General features: G+C 36.2%; 1 protein-coding gene across 8 annotated transcripts in view; it reads right to left on the reverse strand.

The window, feature by feature from the left end:
- The window catches only part of SCAI (suppressor of cancer cell invasion), a 145,432-nt gene that overhangs the window by 9,579 nt on the left and 113,970 nt on the right, over positions 1–21,883 (reverse strand). For 6 of the 8 annotated variants that reach the window (XM_082403271.1, XM_082403277.1, XM_082403275.1 and 3 more), the window contains 3 exons: positions 11,868–11,940; positions 8,827–9,000; positions 8,534–8,634 (listed from right to left, as the gene is read on the reverse strand). In XM_082403271.1, coding sequence (XP_082259397.1) covers positions 8,534–8,634; positions 8,827–9,000; positions 11,868–11,940 — 348 coding nt within the window. Of the gene's footprint in view, positions 1–8,533; positions 8,635–8,826; positions 11,143–11,867; positions 11,941–21,883 lie in introns of those variants that run through there. The other 2 variants (XR_014247770.1, XM_082403272.1) reach the window with 2 other exon arrangements.

The following is a 21,883-nucleotide window of genomic DNA, read 5'->3' on the forward strand; positions in this document are numbered from 1 at the left end:
ATAGTTTGGGGATAGTATAAAGCTTCAGGTTTCAGGTATATTTTATTTAACGTAATGGGCTATACAAAGAGGACAGCCCGTCCACCAGAATTTGAAAATTCAGGACCGTATCTCAGAAGACAGGTTTGAGGGCTTCCCTGGTGGCAGAGTGGTTAAGAATCCGCCTGCCAATGCAAGGGACACGGGTTCAAGCCCTGGTCTGGGAAGATCCCACATGTCGCGGAGCAACTAAGCCCATGCGCCACAACTACTGAGCCTGTGCTCTAGAGCCCGCGAGCCACAACTACTGAAGCCCGTGCGCCTAGAGCCCGTGCTCTGCAACAAGAGAAGCCACCGCAATGAGAAGCCCGCACACCGCAATGAAGAGTAGTCCCCGCTCACCGCAACTAGAGAAAGCCCATGCACAGCAATGAAGACCCAATGCAGCCAAAAAATAAATAAATAAAATAAATAAATTTTTTAAAAAAGAAGAAGACAGGTTTGAGCAGTTTATGTCATACTATATACTATATACATATATAATATATACACTGATACAATCTACATGAAGATAAATATTAAAAGCCGTGAAAATGGATGAGGTTTCTAAGCATATTAGCAAAGAGAGTGAAAAAAAGAGTCCCTAGAAAGAGAGATGAAAGATCAGGGGAAAAAACAAAAAAAGGACAGAAAAGGACTAATAAAAGAAAATAGTTTTTGTAATCACATGGAAGCAAAAGAAGAAGACAATTTCAAGAATAAAGTGATTCTCATTTGGAAATTCTTCTTCATTTGGTACTTTCTATAGACTACAATTTTGCCACATACTTAAAATTTACTGAAAAAATAAATTACCACTTTTCTATACATCTAACATGACGGTCCATATATTCAAAGGTCATTCCTATCTCTCTTGTGCCTGTAGGCCTCAGTAATTACATATTACAGAGACCAAATTTTCGTTTTACCACACTAAATACTATGAGGAGTGACAATAATGAAAAGCTCAAAAACCCTAAAAAAAGAAAAAAAGAAAAAACCAGGAACTGCTGGGGGGCTACTGTAATCTGAACAATTCTCTCAGCTCACACAGGGCTGGGACATGTTTGAATTCCGACCAAACACCCCAAGGGTGGAGAATATGTGTTGAAACAGTGGACATATAAAAGAGACCCCAGAGAAATCATGCTTCTTAGTACTAGGCTGAAATAAATCTACCTCTGTATGTTAATGCTACTGTAATAAATCTGCCCTTAAAAACCTTAAAAACAAGCCAGGGAAAGGTCAAAAAGATGTTCAAGTAATTTAACTCCTGCCAGAACAAAGCCCAACACTCTTTAAAGACAACAAAATACAGAATTCAACATCAGAAAATTCATAATGCTCACAGTTTAACAGAAAATTACTAAACATACAAAGAATTAGAAATATGAGACCCGTAATCAGTAGAAAAAACCAATAAAAACAAACCTATAAATGATAGAGAATACAGTATATTAGTAGGTAAAGACTTTAGCTATTATTATTCATTCAAGAACACAAAAGAAAACATAAATATAATGAGGAGAAAAATGGAAAATGTTATAAGAACCAAAAAGAACTTCTAGAGGTGAGAAAAATGTAATCCCTGAAATGAAAAACTAAATGGATATAGGATTAAGAGCACATTAGACACTGCAAAAGAAAACATCAGTAAAGTTGAAGACAACAGAAAGTGAAACACAGAGAGAAAACAGACATTTTAAAAAATGAAGAGCATGTAAATAAACCTTTTTTCACTTAAAAAAAAAAAAAGAGCAAATCAGTGACCTGTAGGACAATATTAGGTTGTTTAACATATATGTAATTGATGCTCCAGAAAGAGAAAGGGAGAAGTAGAGAAATGTTTGAAGAAATAATGGCCAAAAGTATTCTAAAATATCTTAAATATCTTGATATTTAGATAGCTCCAAGATGCTCAATAAACCCCAAGCAGGAAGAAAGCAACAAAGAAAAGCATATCAAAGTAGTACATCATAATCAAATTGTAGGAAACCAATGTAAAGAGAAGATCTTAAAAACAGCCAGAGGAAAACACACATTACACATTGTAATAATAGAACAATTATTCAGAAAATCAGTAAGGCTATAAAGAAGTTGAACAACATTATAAACCAAGGAGATCTAACAGACATTTATAGAACCCTTCATTCAACAGTAGCAGCATATATTGATACATTCATTTCAAGTGTCCCTAGAACATTTACCATTATAGACATTCTAGACAATAAAGCAAGTCTCAATAAATTAAAAGGACTCAAACCATACAAAGCATACTATTTGACCACAAAGGAATTAAATTAGAAATCAGTAAGATATCTTGAAAATTCCCAAAATTTAAACACTAAGTAACATATTTCTAAATAACCCATGGTTCACAAAACACCAGAGTGAAATAAATACTGTTTCAGATAAATAAGCAATGAGAGAATTAATCACCACCAGATTTGCACTATAAGAAATGAAAAAGGAAATTCTGTGGTAAGAAAAATGATACCAGATGGAAAATTAAATCTAAAGAAAGAAATCAAGAGTGCCAGAAATAATAAATATATAAGCTTTTTCCTCTTCATTAAAATTTTTTTAGGAATTCCCCTGGCGATCCAGTGGTTAAGACTCCACACTTCCACTGCAGGGTGTGCGGGTTCGATCCCTGGTCAGGGAGCTAAGATCCCACATGCTGCATGGTGTGGCAAAAAAAAAAAAAAAAAGATAATTGACTGTTTAATGCTATGATAACCACAAAGTATCAAATAGTATATATCATACTCAAAAGTCAAATGACAATAATAGTAGAGACTGGGAGGGAGAAAATGGAATGATACTATTGTAAGCTAATTACATTAAATGTGAAGTGATATTAAAAAAGCAAAACAAGAGATACAGCATAAATCTACAGTGTTATTAAAATAAAATTCTAAAACAAAACAAAACCTCAATTAAGTCGAATGAAAATGAAGGCAGGAGAGAAAGAAAAAAGGTACAAACTGCAGCCAGGACAAATAGAAAACAAATAATAGTATATTTAACTCAAACTATATTAAGAATTATACTTAATTTAAATGTAATTTAAAACTACAAATGTCAAGTAAAAGGTAGAGATGGTCAAACTAGATAAAAAAGCAGGACCTAATGTTGTTGAAAAGAATTCCACTTTAAATATTAAGACAGATATAGGTTAAAAGTAAAAGAATAAAACAAGATTTGCCATACAAACACAAACCAGAAGAAAAGTGGTATAGTTATATTAATATTGCACAAACTAGATTGCAGATCAAGGAATACTGCCACACATAAAGACAGTTCATAATGATGAATGGGTAATTTCAACAAGACATAACAACTCTAAGTATGTACAAACTCAGTAACAGCTTCAAAATGAACAATGAAAAAACAGCACCAAAATGAGAAACTAACCAATTCACAAGTATAATTAGAGGTTTAGATACTTCTCTATCAGGGATAGAATAAGGAGACAGAAAATCAGATAAGAATATGGAAGACTTGAAGAACACTATTTAATATACTTGGAACATCAAGCTGAATTGACATTTATACATCACTCCATCTAATAATAGCAGAAGCATACATCTAATAGCATATATTAGAATAGCATCTAATACATAGTCTTTTCAAGTGCAGAAAGAATCTTCACCAAGATAATTCACATGCTGGGTCATAAAACAAGTCTCAATAAAGGTAAAAGTATTGAAATCATATAACTAAATCATATAACTAAAGCAGTTAAGCTTAAAGGGTAGGTGCTTGTACTAGAAGAGAAAAAAGGTTTTCAATCTAAGCTTTAAAACATAGAAATTAAAAGAGCAAATTAAAATAAAAGTAATTAAAAAGAAGAAAAATAATAAAGTATGAATGGAAATAAATTAAGTAGAAAAGAGAAAAACAGTAGTAAAAAAAAAATCAATGAAAGTAAAAGCTGTTTATTTGGAAAGATCATTAAAATTAACAAACCTTTAGCTAGACTGGAAAAAAAAAGACAGGAAACATTACCAATATGAGTCATGAAAGATCACTAGAGAGTCTACAGAGACTAAAAGGATAAAGGAATATTATCAACAATTTTTTGGCAATAAATTAGAAAATGACTTGCAAGACACAAGTGATTAAAACTAAGAACAAAATAGAAAACATGAATAGCCTTTGAAACTGAATTCATAATTTGAAACATCCCCAAAAGGAAAACTCCAGGTCCAGATGGCTTCACTGATGAATTCTACCAATCATTCAAGGAAGAAATAATGCCAATTGAAAAGAAACTCTTTAAGAAATACAAGAGAATGAAACACACCCCAACTCAATTTATGAAGTCAGCACTAACCTGATAACAAAACCACATGAAGACATCACAAGAAAAAATTAAATACTATAATCATTCATAAAAACAGATACAAAAATCCAAAAGGAAATACTAGCAAAATGAATCCAACAATGCAAAAGGATAATACATGACCACAAAATGTGTTTAGCCCAGATATACAAGGTTGACTTACTAATAGAAAATCAGTCAATGCTATTCACCATGTTAACAGAATTAATATATATCAGGATCAATTAATGCAGAAAAAAAGTATTTGACAATCTTTCATACCCATTCCTGATAAAAACTCTCAGCAATAGGAATAGAAAGGAGCTCAGTCAACCTGAAAAAGGGTGTGTATGAAAAACTAACAATTAACATTATAATTTATGGTAAATGATTAATTTTTCCCTTAAAACCAGGAACAAGGCAAGGATATTCATTCTCATTACTTCTATTCACCATTTTGCTAAGACCTAGCCCTGAAAAAAGCACACACATACACAAAATAAAAGGCATACAGATTGGAAAGGAAGACGTAAAACTGCCTTTGTCTGAAGATGACATGATCATGTAAATAGAAAACCTTAAGGAATACACAGAAAGGTAACAAAGCAAATACTTCAATTTAGCAAGACTGCAGGATACAGGTGAATTTATTATTATTTTTTTAAGATTTTTTTGATGTGGACCATTTTTAAAGTTTTTATTGAATTTGTTACAATATTGCTTCTGTTCTATGTTTTGCTTTTTGGCCACAAGGCACATGGGATTTTAGCTCCCTGACCAGGATCGAACCTGCACCCCCTGCATTGGAATGCGAAGTCCTAACCACTGGACCACCAGGGAAGTCCCCCAGGTTAATTTAGAAAACATTATTTGCTGATAATACATAAAAACATTTGTTTCTATGTATCAGCAACAAATAATTGGAAAATGAAATAAAAAATATAATTCTATTTACAAATCATCAAAACTTGAAATACTCTGGAATAAATTTAATAAGACACATGTAAGACCTGTATGATGAGAACCACAAAATATTGGTGAGAGAAACTAAAGAAGACCTAAATAAATGGGAAGATATACCATATTAATTCATTGGAAGACTCAATATTATTAAAATACAACTCTCCACAGATTGATTATATAGATTTAAATGCAATCCCAATCAAAATATAAAATTCACATTGATATGCAAAGGATCTAAAACTATTAAAACACGTAAAACATTTTGGCAGTGGCGGGGGGGCTCACACTACAAGGATTTCAAGACTTATTATAAACCTACAATTATCACGGCAGCAGTATATTAGAGAAAAATGTTATCAGTCAATGGAACAGAATTTAGAGTCTAGAAATATCCCTATACATATATGGTTGACTGATTTTCAAAAAATAACAAAAGTAACTCAATGAAAAAAGGATAATCTTTTCTACAAAAGATACTAGAACAATTTCATACCCATACTGAAAAGAAATTTTAACCCTTACTTCACACTGTAAACAAAAGTTAACTCATATCATAGAACTAAATGTAAAAGCTAAGACTATAAACTCCTAGAAGAAAACATAGGAGAAAATCTTTGTGACTTTGGGATAGGCAGAGATTTCTTAGATAAAACACACCACAAAAGAAAAAAAAATTGATTAGTTCAAACTTCATCAAAATTTTAAAAGTTTAGTCTTCAGAAGCCACTGTTAAGAAAACGAAAAGGCAAGCCAACAGAATGGGATAAAATGCAGCTAACAAGCACATGAAAAGATGTCCAATATCCTCATTCATCAGTGAAATGCAAATTGAAACTATGGGTTGGCCAAAAGGTTCGAATGAACTTTTTGGCCAACCAATACAAAGAGATACCACTATAAATCCAACAGACTGGTTAAAATTTAAGACTGACAACACTATGTGTTGGCAAGGATGTAGAGCAACTTTCACATGCAGTTGCTGGGAACAGAAAATGACACAACTACTTTGAGAAAAAGTCTGGCAGTTTCTTATAAAACTAAAAACATACCTACTCTATGACCAAGAAAATTCAAAACGTTAAGTCTTTGGAAAAGACTTGTATAGGAATGTTCATGGTCACTTTATCTATAATAGTCAAAAGTTTAAAACTGCCCAAGTGTTCATCAAAAAGAGAAGGCCTAGGGGACTTCCCTCATGGTCCAGTGGTAAAGAATCCACTTTCTGATGCAGGGGACGTGGGTTCGATCCCTGGTTGGGGGACTAAGATCCCACATGCCGTGGGGCAAATAAGCCCACGCGCCACAACTACTGAGCCTGTGGGGCTCAATGAGAGAGCTCTCGCGCCGCAAACTACAGAGCCCATGCACCCTGGAGCCCGTGCACCACAACTAGAGAGAAGCCCACGTGCCACAACCAGAGAGAAGCCTGTGAGCCACAACGAAAGATTCCACACACCTCAACGAAGGTCCCGCATGCCACAACTAAGACCTGACGAAGCCAAAAAAAAAAGAGAAGGCCTAAATAAACTGTGATATATTCAGAAAATGGAACTATTCAAAAGGAATGAGTTACTTCTACATGAAACAACACAGATGAATCTTAAGAATATGCTGATCAAATAAGGTTTACACTGTATAATTCAAGTTCATGAATAGGTGACATTAATCTGTAGTGAAAATAATAAAAAAAAGCATTGTCTCTGGGATAATGGGTAGTGGACTGACTGGAAAGGGGTGTGGAGAAAATTTTCTGGAATGATGCTATGTTGTATGACTTGATTGGGGTTTGAGTTACAAAGGAGTACGTATTTGTCAAAACTCATCTAGTGGTACACTTCAGTTCTGTGCATTTCACTGTATGTAAACTTTACATTAAAAAAAGAAGTAAGTAAATAAATATAAATTTCAGTTATTTATATGCATGATGAAGTGTTGAGGGGTGAAGTCCACAGTTTACTTCAAAATGCATCAACAACTGAGATGAACTGATGATTGAAAAAAGAGAGATGGATAAATGGACAAATATGTGAGAAAGCAAATATACCAAAATGTTAACTGCAGAATCCAGCTAGTGTGTATATGGGTATTCACTGCACAACTCTTTCACATTTTAAAATTATGATCATAAAATGGAAAAAATATCATATTTTAAAACTAAAAATGGCAAAAGACTTTTGAAAATATTTAAGCGTATTTGAAAAAGAACCAAATGTTACTTATAAGAAGTGAAAAATGGCTAAATTTTTTAAAACCTCACTGAAGAGTGTTACATAGTTACATGAATACACAGAAAGAAACAAACTACTTAGAGCAAAACAGACCAAAGACTTGAACACACTCTTCATAAAGAAGAACACAGAGTAACACATATGAAAAGTTGTTCAACCTCAAGAGTAATCCCAGAAATGACATTTGAAACCACAACCAGCTACTACTTACATCCACCAGATCCACATGAAACACAAAGAATGACAGCAACAAGTGTTGGCAAGGATTAGACCAATAGCAACTCTTACACACAGCTACTGCAAGCGTAAACTGGTATAACCAGAGCTTTAACTAGTAAGGCTGAATACATCTATAGTGTCTGACTCTGCAGTCCACTACTAGTATGTTCTGCAGAGAAAATCTTATACATGTGTGCCAGGTAACTGATGGAAGATTTCACAGTGGCATCGTTTATAATAATAACAAACCAGAAACAACCCAAATGGCCATTATCAGTAGATAATGAGTAATTTGGGATGTACAGTCAAACAATTGAATCCTATATAGCAGTGAAAACGGATGAATGAAAGCTACAGTCAGTCATCAACATGGCTCAATCTCAGGAACGTAACAGTGAGTCAAAAAGCAAGATGTAGAAGAATACATACAATATGGATCCATGAACATGTTGTGTAGGAACACAAAAACATGTGACAAAACCATAAAGAAAAGCAAATGACAATTATAAAATTCAGGGTTTTAGTTTCATTTGAGAGGGGAGACAGGATCAGGAGGACCCACAGAGGGGCCTCAAAGGCAATGAAAACTTTCTGCTTCTTAAACTGGGTGGTAGCTACTCAGATGTGCCTTAGATTGTTCATCTTTATACCTTACATATTAATGTGTGAATATTATATTGGATCTAGTCAAAGTTTATTTAATACAAGTGAAATATAATATATGACTCTTAAATACCTAAAATGGCAAAATTGATCTTTAATGATATTCTTTGCCTACCCGAAAAATCTTGTGCATCCTCATGGTGGCTGAACAAAAGATAAATCTTGTGAGAAGCAAGCGAAGAAATTCATCTCCAAAGAACTGGAGAAATGCCTGATCTGCAAAGAGGAGAAAAGTGACAGTAAAAGGATACTTAAGTGGAAAATACATTTCAAAAGGGAAGAAATGTTCAGGAAAACCTTCTCAACTTTCCTGCCTTCAACAAATACCTTTACAAATTCAAACAATTTAAACAATTTTAAACCATTATAGTACATTCTGTTAAGTGTGCAGTTAGATTAGTAGGGTACCTATTGAACGTGAATGGGTCAGTAGCTGGGCAATATCGCGGTTGATTTTTCGAAGATATTCTTGACACTTTTCCCATAGGCCTCTACGCATGCTTGACAATCCAGAGACAAATAGGAAGGCCATTAGAGGATTGTTCAAAAAGAGAGTGAACAGGCTACCTCGTTGAGACTGATCTGTAATAACAAACATGTTATATATATAGACAACAGTTTTGCAAAAGAGAGGCAGTTGAGGAACATTTTAATATACTGACAATGTATAAAATTAAAGCTGTATCATTAAAGTATAATTCAACAAAGTACATTTGGCTTGGAACTACAAAAACATATCCCAGGTACATTGCTTTCTGCTGAAAAAAACTTAAGATAGAGCCTCGTAAACTTAAGAGGAATGGAAAATGAACATATTCCTTTGCTTTTTTTTCCCCTGCAACTAACAACTTCCATGCAAATATGGCAAGTGCTGGATCATGGGCAGCTCCTAATGGAACCCTCTGAGAAGCACCAGAACTGCCAATCTCTTTCATTCTCTTTTGTTAGTTGCTCTTTCTCTTCCTATCCCTTAAATATCAGTATTTTCTTTCTACACATTGCTGATCTCACCTATGCATAAATTTCAGTTATCATTTATATGCATACTAATTCCCAGTTCCCAATCTGCAGCCTAAATAAGCTCCTTAGGTCCAGAACGGCACTGTCCTACAGTAGCCACCGGACACTTCAAAATGATGAGTCCAAATTGAGACACACTGTGAATTATAAAATATAAATGTCTCATTAACATTCATTTCACCTGTTTGTTTCTACCTTAAAAAAAAAAAGTGTGGCTACTAGAAAACTTAAAATCACATGTGTGACTCCCATTATATTTCTATTGGACAGAGGAGCTCCAGACTACTATACTCAACTTAACTCTCAAAGGTAACCTCAAACTCAACATATCAAAACTTGTCAGTAGATTCTTTCCCCTGTTGTTTCCTACAGATCTGCTTCTTATCCAGGATTATCATTTCTACCAGCACCTCAGCCAGACACCTGGCCGTCCATCCCTGCTTCCTTCCTCTCCGATTCCCTCTCATCCAGTCCATCATCAAGTCCTACTGGTTCTCCAGGATTATTATCTCCAGCTAACCAGCCACTGTCCTCACTCTGGCCAACATCATCTCCCCATTTCCATCAAAGCTCCTCCCCAATTCATTATTCACATGCTCGCATGCTTTTTCTCTGCTAGAACACTCTCATTCAATCATTTCCCACCCCCATCTAATTCTACGTATCCTTCAACTCAACTTTAGATATCATTTCATCCACTTTCTTAACCCTCAAGGGCTGGTCAGGAGTTCACCTTACATGTGCTTCCTCCTGTGAAACCCTCAGAGCACCTACAGTAATTGCCCGTTCGGTTGTCTATATCTTCTACCTAGCACAGCACCTGATAAATAAATGTGGAATAAATGCTTGCTGAGTGAATGAAGTGACTCTTGGTTAAAGAGAGAACTGTAGACTTCAGATACCAGAGGTGCAGGGACGTAATTTGACATTCCAAATACTTAGGTATCTGCTAGTTTTGTGTCCAGATGGGACACATTTAAGGGATTAGAGGTCTAAGTTTTACAGCACAAAAAATAGGATACTGGACTAAGAAATGTTAAGGACATATATTTCAATTAATCATATTAATAATAACAATAGCTAGCACATATTGAATACTTACTGTGTACCCAGAATTATTTAATGAGGTAGGTACTATTATTATCTCCATTTGATAGGAAAGAAACTGAGGCACAGAATGGCTAAGTAACTTCCCAAGGTCACATAGCTGGTAAGTGGCTGAGTTGGGATTCAAACACAATCAGTTTGCCTCCGGAGTCTGTGTTTTTACCCTCTTCACAATAAAACCTTTCAGATTAAATAATTGTGGTATTAACCCATTAGGTTCATGCAATTTAAAATAAAGCTGCATCTTGATAGGAAAACTTGATAGCAAAAAGTACTCGCAATTGGAAGGGGTTACATTTCTCCAAAAATGATAAGAAACAGGTTAACAAAGTCCTCAAAGCAGGAGAGCTTTACCGTTGTTTGAAGGTAAGTTCTATCCCTTAGTGATTTGCCTTTTAGATACATGAACTTAGTATTTCTACATGTTTTTCCCTGTTAAATAGCAGAACTTACCTTAAAACAACGGTGAAAAGTCTCCAGCTTCTCTTGGGCATTCAAATGCTGACCATCACTTCCTGTGTCAAACTATGTCAGCAGACAGGACTTCTGGCTGGGAAGTAGCAGTAAAATGCCATCTCCCACAGAGAGACATCAGCACTATTCACAGTTAGGGAGATAGTGAAACAGTGACAAGTACTGCTAAAACAGGATTAAGGTTTGTTTAGTATTTTACCTAGCTTAATGACTGGGAATTAGATTAGATTTTGTGTGTTGCTTACTGAGGACAAATTATTAAAGACAAAAAGGTTTTCATTTCTCAGCCACCTGAGAAAAGGCAGAACATTGACCTGTCTCTCTGGCACCCTGAGAAGAGGTTCTTTTATTTTAAAAATGCGAGGTAAAAATGTGAATAAAAAGACACCCTTTAAGTTGTGCCAGTTAGGTTATTCTAACACTTAGGCATAGATTGAGAAGTGTTCTAGACCAGAAATCTCACGGTCTTAAAAGATACTTAAAATATGTAGCCAGAGCTGGAGGAAGTCATGCTATATGGATGACGACCAGCACACCTGCAACACAAATTTTAAAATTCACAAATCATGAGCTCCCCAGTAGCAAGGGACCAAAACCACTCTTTTCTCAGGGATGATTTATCATTTCTTTTAGAATTATCTCAAGGCCTAACAGTAGCCCATTAAAGAATCCTGGTTGTTGGCAAGACTTCGGGGTTTATTTCAGACTGACACTTGCCACATTAAACACTATAAATCCACAATTGACCACTATAGGTGGGGGAGACAAAGATCAGAGCAGTATTATTCAAAATGTAGACATAAGTTTATTTGCAACCTACGGATACAACAGGGAATGACAGAACATACCTTGTAAAGCTTTTGGATATGCTGTAGGAGAAAGCAAGCAGACTAGTGGCTGTCCAAATAAGTTTGTGAAATTCTGTAATATATAAGAATTTAAAACTTTCATTAAAGATTTGACCAATGATAGTAATTTTCCAAAGCATATCATTAGTGTATAGATTGGGTCCTTTTACTTATAAACAGATGCAGAAACATCAGTAACAGCTGAAGAGACTGTCATTCAAGTTTAACTAACATGCATAACAGGTTTTCTTAAAGTGGTGAAGTTTATTAAGTGAGCTATTGATTTTTAAAGTAAAGGCACACACATGGTTGAAGTGTCACAGGGAGAGGGTATCTGGCTGTTTATCAAGAGGCTGCTCCACTGGGCAACATACACTAATATTTACAAGGGTAAATTTGCCAAGATCTATGATCTGGCTCTCAGCCTCACAGGCTCTAAAACCTGACTTACTGGTATGTGAAGACTGGATTCATCTCTCATTGTGAATCATATTAATTGCTCATACAGAATGATGTATAAAACCAGAATGTGAATGTGTTAATTTAGGGTGAGAATTAAACTGACACTCACTACTCTTTGCATGATTAAGAATATCCTTTCCCTAAAGGCAGATCTACATGGGAAGTAAAATCATAGACTGTTTGGTAAAACAAGAAAGAAAACTCCTAGGAGTAAACTTAATAAGAAGTGAAAAAAACAAAAATAACTAAAAAATGCTCCTGAATGATAAAAATGAAGACTTGAACAAATGGAAAGATATACTGTGTTCTTAGAGGGGAACCCATTCTAAAGATGTCATTTCAATAATTTATTAAAATTTAAACCAACCTCAACAAAAATGGCCACGGATTTTTTTCCCCTGCAACTGAAAGAAATTCTAAAGTGCATACAGATAAGGTACATTAGCCAGGAAAACTCTGAAAAAGAAGAGCAAAGAGGGGGAACTAGACTTATCAGATACCAAAACATACTCCAAAGCCTCAGTAATTAGAAATATGTGCCACAGCATAAGAGGAGGCAGAAAACCAATGCAAGAAAATGAAGAGTCTAGAATTAGACCCCAAAATAGACAGGGCTTAAGGATATATGATAAAGATGATGGTTGGAATTGGTAGGAAAAATTGATAGCTATCTAGAAAAAAAGTTGGCTCCATACTTCATACCAAAACCTAGGATGAATTTCAAATATATCTGATTTAAATGTAAAAAAAAATTAAACAATAACAGTACTGAAAGAAAATAAGGGTTATTTTTGTCATCTAGAAGATCTTCCTAAACTATTATAATTAAGATTAATAAACCCAGTTACAAAAATCAAAAATACAGCATGAACTAAATCCAAAGCTAGATGATGAATTGGGGAAAAATATCTGCAACTCACATTATAAAGGATTAATCTCCTTAATATAGAAAGAGCTTTTCCAAATCCCTAAGAAAAAGACCACTGCCCTAATAGAAAAATGGGTGAAAGGTAACAGGGAATACAATATTGATTGATTTTCATATATGGAACCTTCATGCATTATTCAGATAGATTATTCTATTAGTAGGTCTATTTATTAGCATTTTATTTAAAATTTTCTCATCTATAATTATAAACTAATCTGGGATAGAGTTTTTTGTATGTGCTATTTTTGTCTTGAAATAGTATCATTATCATAATGATTTCTAACATTTACTGAGTGCTAACTATTTTCCAGGGACTATCCTAGGATTCTTAGCTCCTAACCCATAATCTTAACAATCCTATAAAATTATTACAGAGAAGGAAAAAGAGTCTCAGAAAAGACCAAGGAAATACTCAAGGTCATATAAATGTCTTGTGGCCTGTTATAGAATGAATTGGATATTTCTGATATTTTCCATTGCTCTGGAATTGTGCAGATTATAAAAGTTTAAAAAAATTTATTGGTGAACTCAAAATGGCTAGAGCCTTTAAAAAAACTTTTTTTTAATTAATTAATTTATTTATTTATTTTTGGCTGTGTTGGGTCTTTGTTTCTGTGCGAGGGCTTTCTCTAGTTGCAGCAAGCAGGGGCCATTCTTCATCGCGGTGCGCGGGCCTCTCACTATCGCGGCCTCTCTTGTTGCAGAGCACAGGCTCCAGATGCACAGGCTCAGTAGTTGTGGCTCACGGGCCTAGTTGCTCCGCGGCATGTGGGATCTTCCCAGACCAGGGCTCGAACCCGTGTCCCCTGCATCGGCAGGCAGACTCTCAACCGCTGCGCCACCAGGGAAGCCCTAGAGCCTTTTTTTTATGGAGAAAAAGGAGATAACTTTGATCACTTCCCTCATACTATTTCATACCCTGTGATTGGGCTTTCAGATTTCCCTTCTTGTAGTCATTAGATATTTTTTTCCCAGGAAATTATCCATTTAACTGAGACTTTAAAACATCTTACAACTTTAGGGACTTCCCTGGTGGCGCAGTGGTTAAAAATCCGCCTGCCAATGCAGGGGACACGGGTTCGAGCCCTGGTCTGGGAAGATCCCTCATGCCGCGGAGCAACTAAGCTCATGTGCCATAATTACTGAGCCTGTGCTCTAGAGCCCGTAAGCCACAGCTACTGACCCCGTACGCCACAACTACTGAAGCCCGCATGCCTAGAGCCCATGCTCCACAACAAGAGAAGCCACCACAATGAGAAGCCCATGTACCTCAACAAAAAGTAGCCCCTGCTCACCACAACTAGAGAAAGCCCACGTGCAGCAACGAAGACCCAACGCAGCCAAAAACAAATAAATAAATAAATAAATCTTTCTTCAACAGATATTCATCGAACCTACAAACTAGACACTGTTCTAGGTGCTAGGGATACCGTAGTTAAGAAAAAAAGAAAAAAAACAGATTAAAAAAAACTAAACCTGTCTTCCTGGAGCTGACATTTAGATGGGGGTGGAGGTGGCAGGTAGAGACCCACAGTAAACAAAATAAAGAAGTTATATAATATTACAGAAGCTGACAAGTGCTTCATATGGAAAGACAGAATAGAGTAGTTAGCAGCACAGAAAGATTTATAATCAGACTGTATTTAAATCCCAAATCAGCCACCTTGTGCCTTGGTTTTATCAGTAAAATGGGGATAACAAAAGTAACACGTTGCGTTGTGAGGATTAAATGTGTTAGAATAGTGCATGGCATTATATAGAAGCTAACTTATGATTATAAGAAAAATAAAGTAAGAAAAGTGGATAAAGAGTGCTGGGGAGGCATATAATTTTAAATAGGGCAATTAGGGAGAACTCTCTTAAGAGGCTTCAGCTGATTAAACACCTGGAAAACAATGTGGGTATCTTTGGAAGAGGATTCAGGGTTGGGGGAACACAACACAAAGATCCTAAGCAGGAGGCTGCCAGGTATGATTGAGGAACAGCAAGGTCAGTGTGGCTGAAGAGAACTGAGTGAAAGGGAGACCAGCAAGAGAAGATCAGAGATGCACTTGAGGTGGGGAGGAGGCGTGTGAGGGCAGAAAACATGAAGCCTTTACTCTGAGTGAGATGAGGAGCCTTCCGGAGATTTTGAGTAGATAAGTGACATAATCTGATTTACAGCCACACCCTGTAGGAGAGCAAGGGCAGAAGGAGGAAGCCTAGTTAGGAAGCTACTGCAATAATTCAGGGGAGAGATGATGGTAGCATGGACCAGGATGGTGGCGGCAGAGGCGGTAAGATTCTGGATATATTAGTTATAACCAATAAAACATTCTGAAATGGATGTGGGTGTGAGGGAAAGAAGAGTCCAGAATGAAACTAAGGATTTGGGCTAGGGCAACTATAAAAGCACAATAGTCATTAACTGACATGGGGAAAGCTGGACCTGGAAGAGGTCTAGAAATTCTGTCCTGGGCATGTTAGCTTTGCAATCTCTATGAGAATCACCAAATAGAGATGTAGAGTAGGTAGATTATATTCAAGTCTGGAGTAACTGAGAAAGGTCTGGGCTGGAGATATAAATGTGGAAAGTGTCAGCATAGAGATAGTAATTAAAGTCATGAAATTATGTAAGGGCATCAAGGGCAGTCTGTTGTAGCTGGAAAAGAAGAGGAAAAAGGACGGAGCCCGGGGGCACTCCAGTGACAGGTCAGAGAGATGAGGCAAAACCAGCAGAGGAGACAGAAAATCAGCTGACGCCAGGCCTCCTTTGCCCTGAGGCAATCGAGCCACTTGCATTTAGGTTTTAAAGGCCTTATGCATAGAAGGGGACAGCAGTCAGAGCTCAGGGTCTGCCTAAGATGGAGTCTAACAGAAAACTGGCCCTGCTAAATTGGAATCCCAAAGGGCTACACCCTTACTGTAAGGATGAACCAAAACCAAATTTCACACCTTCCTGCCCCCCAGGACCATGCCTCGGGGGACCGCAGGAAAATTTTCTTGGTGCTGAGCAGAGCAGAGACAGAGCAAACAAACAAACGAACCAAACAGTCCTGATGGTTGTAACCGTAAGCCAGCCCTCTTGCATGTTTGTAGCCCAGATTCATACCACCTAGGCAATCCCAAACACATGGTCCCCAAATGGCAGTGCCTCTAGGTGTCTAGCAGAAGCAAATGCAGACCCTCTCTGGATGAAAGTACCATCATTCTAGGACTCAGTGAATTTCCCACAGATAATTTTAAGGATAACAAGAAGAATCCAAGGATAACAAGAAGAATCTAATCAAAGATAATCAAGCATACAGGGATACAAAAACAGCAAAGGGTGTCTTTAAGCAGCAAAAGCAGATTTCAGGTGAAAGAATTACTAGATAGATAATAAATAATACAGTAAGTACGCTTATTAAGTTTAAAGAAATAAAGAACAAACTTGAAAACAGAAAATAGGGAACTATAAAAAGGGCAATGAATTATTTGAAAAAGAACCAAACAGAACTTCCTGAAATGAAAAATACCACAACTAACATAAAACTCAATAAATGGGTTTAATAACGAGTTAGTCACAGCTGAAGAAAAGAATTTGTGAACTGCAAGCCAGATCAGAAGAAATTATCCAAATCTCAGCCAGAGAAACAAAAAGATGGAAAATATAGAAGAGAGGTCAAGAGACACGGAAGACACAATGAGAATGATGTATGTAAAATCAGAGTTCCAGAAAGAGATGAGAGAGGATCTGCAGCACAGCCAAGATTTGAAGAGATAATGGCTGAGAATTTTCCAGCAATAACGAAAAACTCTAACCTACAGATTCAAGAAGTCCAGCAACTCCCAATAGGTTAAATATAAAGAAACAAAACCTAGATAACTGCAGAACGCCAAAAACAAAGAGACGGCCTTTCAAAGTAGCAAGAAGGAAATGGAGTGAGTGAGGCTGACTGTCAGAAGAGCTCTTAGGTAATCTTGTTATGAAGGTGAATGCCTTCATAGACCACAGCAACCTACAGTCATCAGTCAAACACTTTAGGACAAGGCTGTTTAGATAAATATGACTGTTTTGACAAATGTGTAAGTCATGTTTACTGGCAGGGATCCACCTCTGTCATAAATAATTAAATACTCAAAGGATTTTCTTCTTACAAAGAAAAAAAAAGCAGAATTCAAAGAAGTGTTCCCCAAAATGACAGGTTTGTGTTTTTTTTAACCCCACTAGTACTACATTACTACAGATAAAGCCTATTCCCTGATGGAAATTTGAGAGCCAAAATGTGAGCCATACTTGTTATGTTACAGATCTCGGCATTTCAATTCCTCTCTTCTGAAATGAGGCTCAGACTAGCACAAAAAGCTCCTCTTTTTCTAAATGTAGAAACAGCTTGGGCTTTGGAATGAGAAAGACTGCTGGAATCAATTAGGCAAGATACTTAATCTCCAAGAGCAGTTACCGCAACTATAAAATAAGGATAATGGTGACTACCTTCATTTAATCATTCAACATATATTTATTGAGAATCTTTTAAGTATGAAGCACTGGGTACATAAAAGTACATGTATATGCAGATATAAACACACACGGGGGACTTCCCTGGTGGTGCAGTGGTTAAGAATCCACCTGCCAATGCAGGGGACACGGGTTTGAGCCCTGGTCCGGGGAGATCCCACATGCCGTGGAGCAACTAAGCCCGTGCGCCACAACTACTGAAGCCTGAGCGTCTAGAGCCTGTGCTCCACAACAAGAGAAGCCACGGCAATGAGAAGCCCGCACACCTCAACAAAGAGTAGCCCCTGCTCGCCGCAACTAGAGAAAGCCCGCATGCAGCAACGAAGACCCAACACAGCCAAAAATAAATAATAAATAAATTTATATTAAAAAACAAAAACAAAAACACACAGACTTCAGGAAAAACATAGCATAATGCTGATAGACCTTTACATTCTGGGCAGAACAGCTGAGCTTGCTCCAGTGAATATGACTAGACCACGAAGACCTAAAGACACTGACATCAGAGATTACCCAACTAAATGGCCCAGCTAGATCGCCACACTGAGCAGCTCACTGTGACAAGTCCTACCCACAACCTCAGAGATTCCAACCATTTTGCTAGCTTCCACTCTTATATCTGAGCAGAAAGGAAAAATTATGAGTCTCTAAAATGACATATTCAGGAAAAACACCAGAAACAAACCATAATGGAGGAAAGAGACACCATGCAGGGAGAATTTTTAAAATGATCATTGACATTCTCAAAAGGAAGAGAAGATATTTCAACCAGGATAAAAACCAATTATATACGTGTATGTATATATGTTTTACATACACACAGATACATCTATATCTTTGTGAAAGAAACATCTAGAGAACAAATGAAAAGCTCAATAAAAGGGTTAGAAGATAAAGGCAAGGGAATTTCCTACAGAGCAAAAAGACTGGAAGATGGAAAATAAAGGGCAAAAAAATCAGAGGACTAGACCAGGAGGTCCAATATATGAATGACAAAAATTCTCCAAAGAAAGAACAGAGAAAATGGAAGGGAGGAAACCACTGAAACAACTCAAGAAAATGAGCAGAGTTTCCAGATTGAAAGGACTCACTAAGTACATGCCAAGTACCATGGTTAAAAGTAAACCCAGACCAGGGCACTCTGTTAAGAAGCTGAAAAACACTGGAGACAAAGAGAAATCCTATATATTTCCAGGGACTGAAAACAAGTCACACGAAAGAACTCAGAATGCTTTGTACCTCTTAAGAAATACTGGAAGCTAGAAAGCAATGGAACAATGCCTTCTAAATTTTGAAGGGAAATAATTTCTAATCAATACCAAAACCACCATTTAAGTGTGATGGTAAATCAAAAACATTTGCAGAAGTGCAAGACTTCAAATATTTTACCTCATATTCACCCTTTCTCAGAAAGCTCCATTTTGCTGGAGATGCTACAGTAAAATGAGAGAATAAACCAAAATGAGAGAGTAAATGACAGTGTCCAAGAGGAAGACATAGGATTCAGGAAACAGGGATTCCAATATAGAAGAGAGATGAAGAATTCCCAGAATAATAATGAAAAGAGATTCGGGGAGGAGAGCTGTGCAGTACATGTAGAGGGCACCAGTCCAGAGGCTTTGGGAGAGAATTCATCCCAAAGATAAAATTAAGAGAATGATGCATCTGAACAACCTGAAAGAAGATTAAGCAGTTGGTGAGGAGCTTGGGGTTGAATTTGTGATAAGTTCAGAAAAAAAAACAAGGAGCAAGATAACATTATTTGCTCCAGGAAAAGTAGAAAGTTGCATAGAAAAGAAAAAGTTTACTATGTGGCTTAGATGTTAAAAGCATTGTATAGTCATAATAATATAAGCACTAAATATTCAGTGAATCAAAATTATGATATGTCTATTGTGTGGATAAAAGTTTATAAAAGGTATGAATATGAAATGGGGATAGGAAGGGGAAAGAGAGCTAAATTTTTCTTCCATAATGGGATATCAATACATGCTGCTTAAAACTGAAGAATCAAGAAATATCAATACCAGCATGTGATTTAGAAAAATAATGGTTAAATACCAAAATAATTAACTAAAAAAGATGTAAATGGTAGCCTCTGGGAAGAGGCAAACAGGGGTAGGGTATGAGAGTGGGAGACTGCTGTTGTTAGTAACTCCTGGTGGAACTTGGTTGAGCAGATCTCATCCTGACCACACAAGGGAATTATGCTGGTACCTGAGACCCACCCCAGGCCAAGCAAATTAGAATCACAGGAGTTGGGACCCAGGTACAAGTGGTTTTGAAGAGGGCTCTGAATGTTTCTGATGCACAGAAAGAGAACTACAGCTTTCAACTATATGCATGAGTTACTTTCATAAAAATTAAAAAGTAATACTGAAATGAAGAAATAACATGAAGTGTTTGTATTTACATGAAGAAACATTTAGAAAACACATATATGTTCATAAAACATTCATATGGATGAAATGGATATAACAAAGTATGTACTGAAGAAATAATACATGTCACCCAGTTCTTTTTCATTAGAAACTTGCAAAATGATAGTTTAAGAATTTTTACGTGCTTTGTGGGAAAAGTAAATGTCAGACACTTTCATATGTTAACACAGAGAACTGCACACTTGATTCAGAGGCATTAACTAGTTTTTTAAAAGACCAAATTAGTCTACGTCATGCTCTTATTTGCCTACTGCATATGGGCTCCCCATTTCATTTCTAAAGATCAGAATGTTCTTGACAATTTAATTTTTTAGAGGAGTGATACTGCATGTGCCATCAACACCAAACACGCACAGAAATCTTTCTATTATTCCACTGTTATCCTGGGTGTTGGGATATTGAAATTTAGAATTAAAATCATGAGACATAATTCCAATTATGCACAATGGTGTTTTTTCAAAATCATCATCCAATACGCATTCTACATCCAAACGACACTCTGGAAATAGCAGGTACATAACATGAATGATATTCTTGAGATTATAAAAGATGGTATCAAATAACATCCAATTAAATTGAGAGAAATTAATAGATTGTGAAAATACTTTCAATGCATGCTAGATCATAGTAAGCAATACACTTGCTTACCGTGTATCAACACATTCTGTTACATCGTTAAACTGTAGCAAATGTTTCCTTTTCATTGACAAAGGCACAGAATGCTTTTTTTGAATTCTGTGAAGACACAAAATGCCTGGACTCTTCTGATTTCATATGTTTAAATGGGGCAGCCAATAAACCTTTTCCTTCAGCAGCCTCCCACCCTCTCAAAAAGATTAAAAATGACAACAGCACACTCACAATTTAAGAGAGTACATAGCTAGTTTTCCTAAAAATCAGAAGTTGTAACGTTAAACTTGACAAAATGGGTAGCAGGAAACATGCTGAACAATATAGGGTGGGATGGATGCTCTTGGAATTCCGACTTTAAAAAGTGAAACTAAGCATGAAAATTAGATGGAAAAATATGCTTGGGGTCAGCTTTTTTGGCTACCAGACATTTCTATTGCTCTCCTGAAATAAACCTATTAACGTTTGCTTCCCCATCTAATTATATGAACACCCACAACAGAAATAATTTTAATTGGCAGATCTGTGTTTCCAGCATATTTCTGAGCATACTGTCCACTAATGAAATATTCCAACCACACACAAAGGGCTCCAAAAATTCTGTTTTCATTTTCCTGTAAATTACTATTGTTTGAATTCTAATGTCCAACTTTAAAGTGTCTCACTGCTGCCATTCTTCATACAATCATTGAAAACCACTGCTTCAATAGCAAAATATAAAAGAAAGGATTTTCACATTAAGTCCCTGTTACTTATTTCAGAATTCAGGGTCATCTTTTCTTACTTATTGTCACAAATTAAAAAAAACAATAATAAGTGCATCTAAAACAATTTGTGTTGATATTCAATGACTATAACTCTATAACATGGGATAGAAATTCCACTTAAACTATAGTAGCTCAGTGTATAGAGGGGAAAAAGTTTGAAAACTAGAAAATAAAATGTTCCCATATATTTCAACCTCTATAAAAGAAAACTATTCTGGGTTATATAACAAAAATAAACCTCCCACCAGTGATCTTGGAAATCTTGAATTTTTTTTCCTGCAGGAGGATTTATTATTTTCCACTGAGTG

This window comes from Balaenoptera borealis (genome assembly GCF_965194805.1).
Source record: "Balaenoptera borealis genome assembly, chromosome: 8".
Lineage (NCBI taxonomy): Eukaryota > Metazoa > Chordata > Mammalia > Artiodactyla > Balaenopteridae > Balaenoptera > Balaenoptera borealis.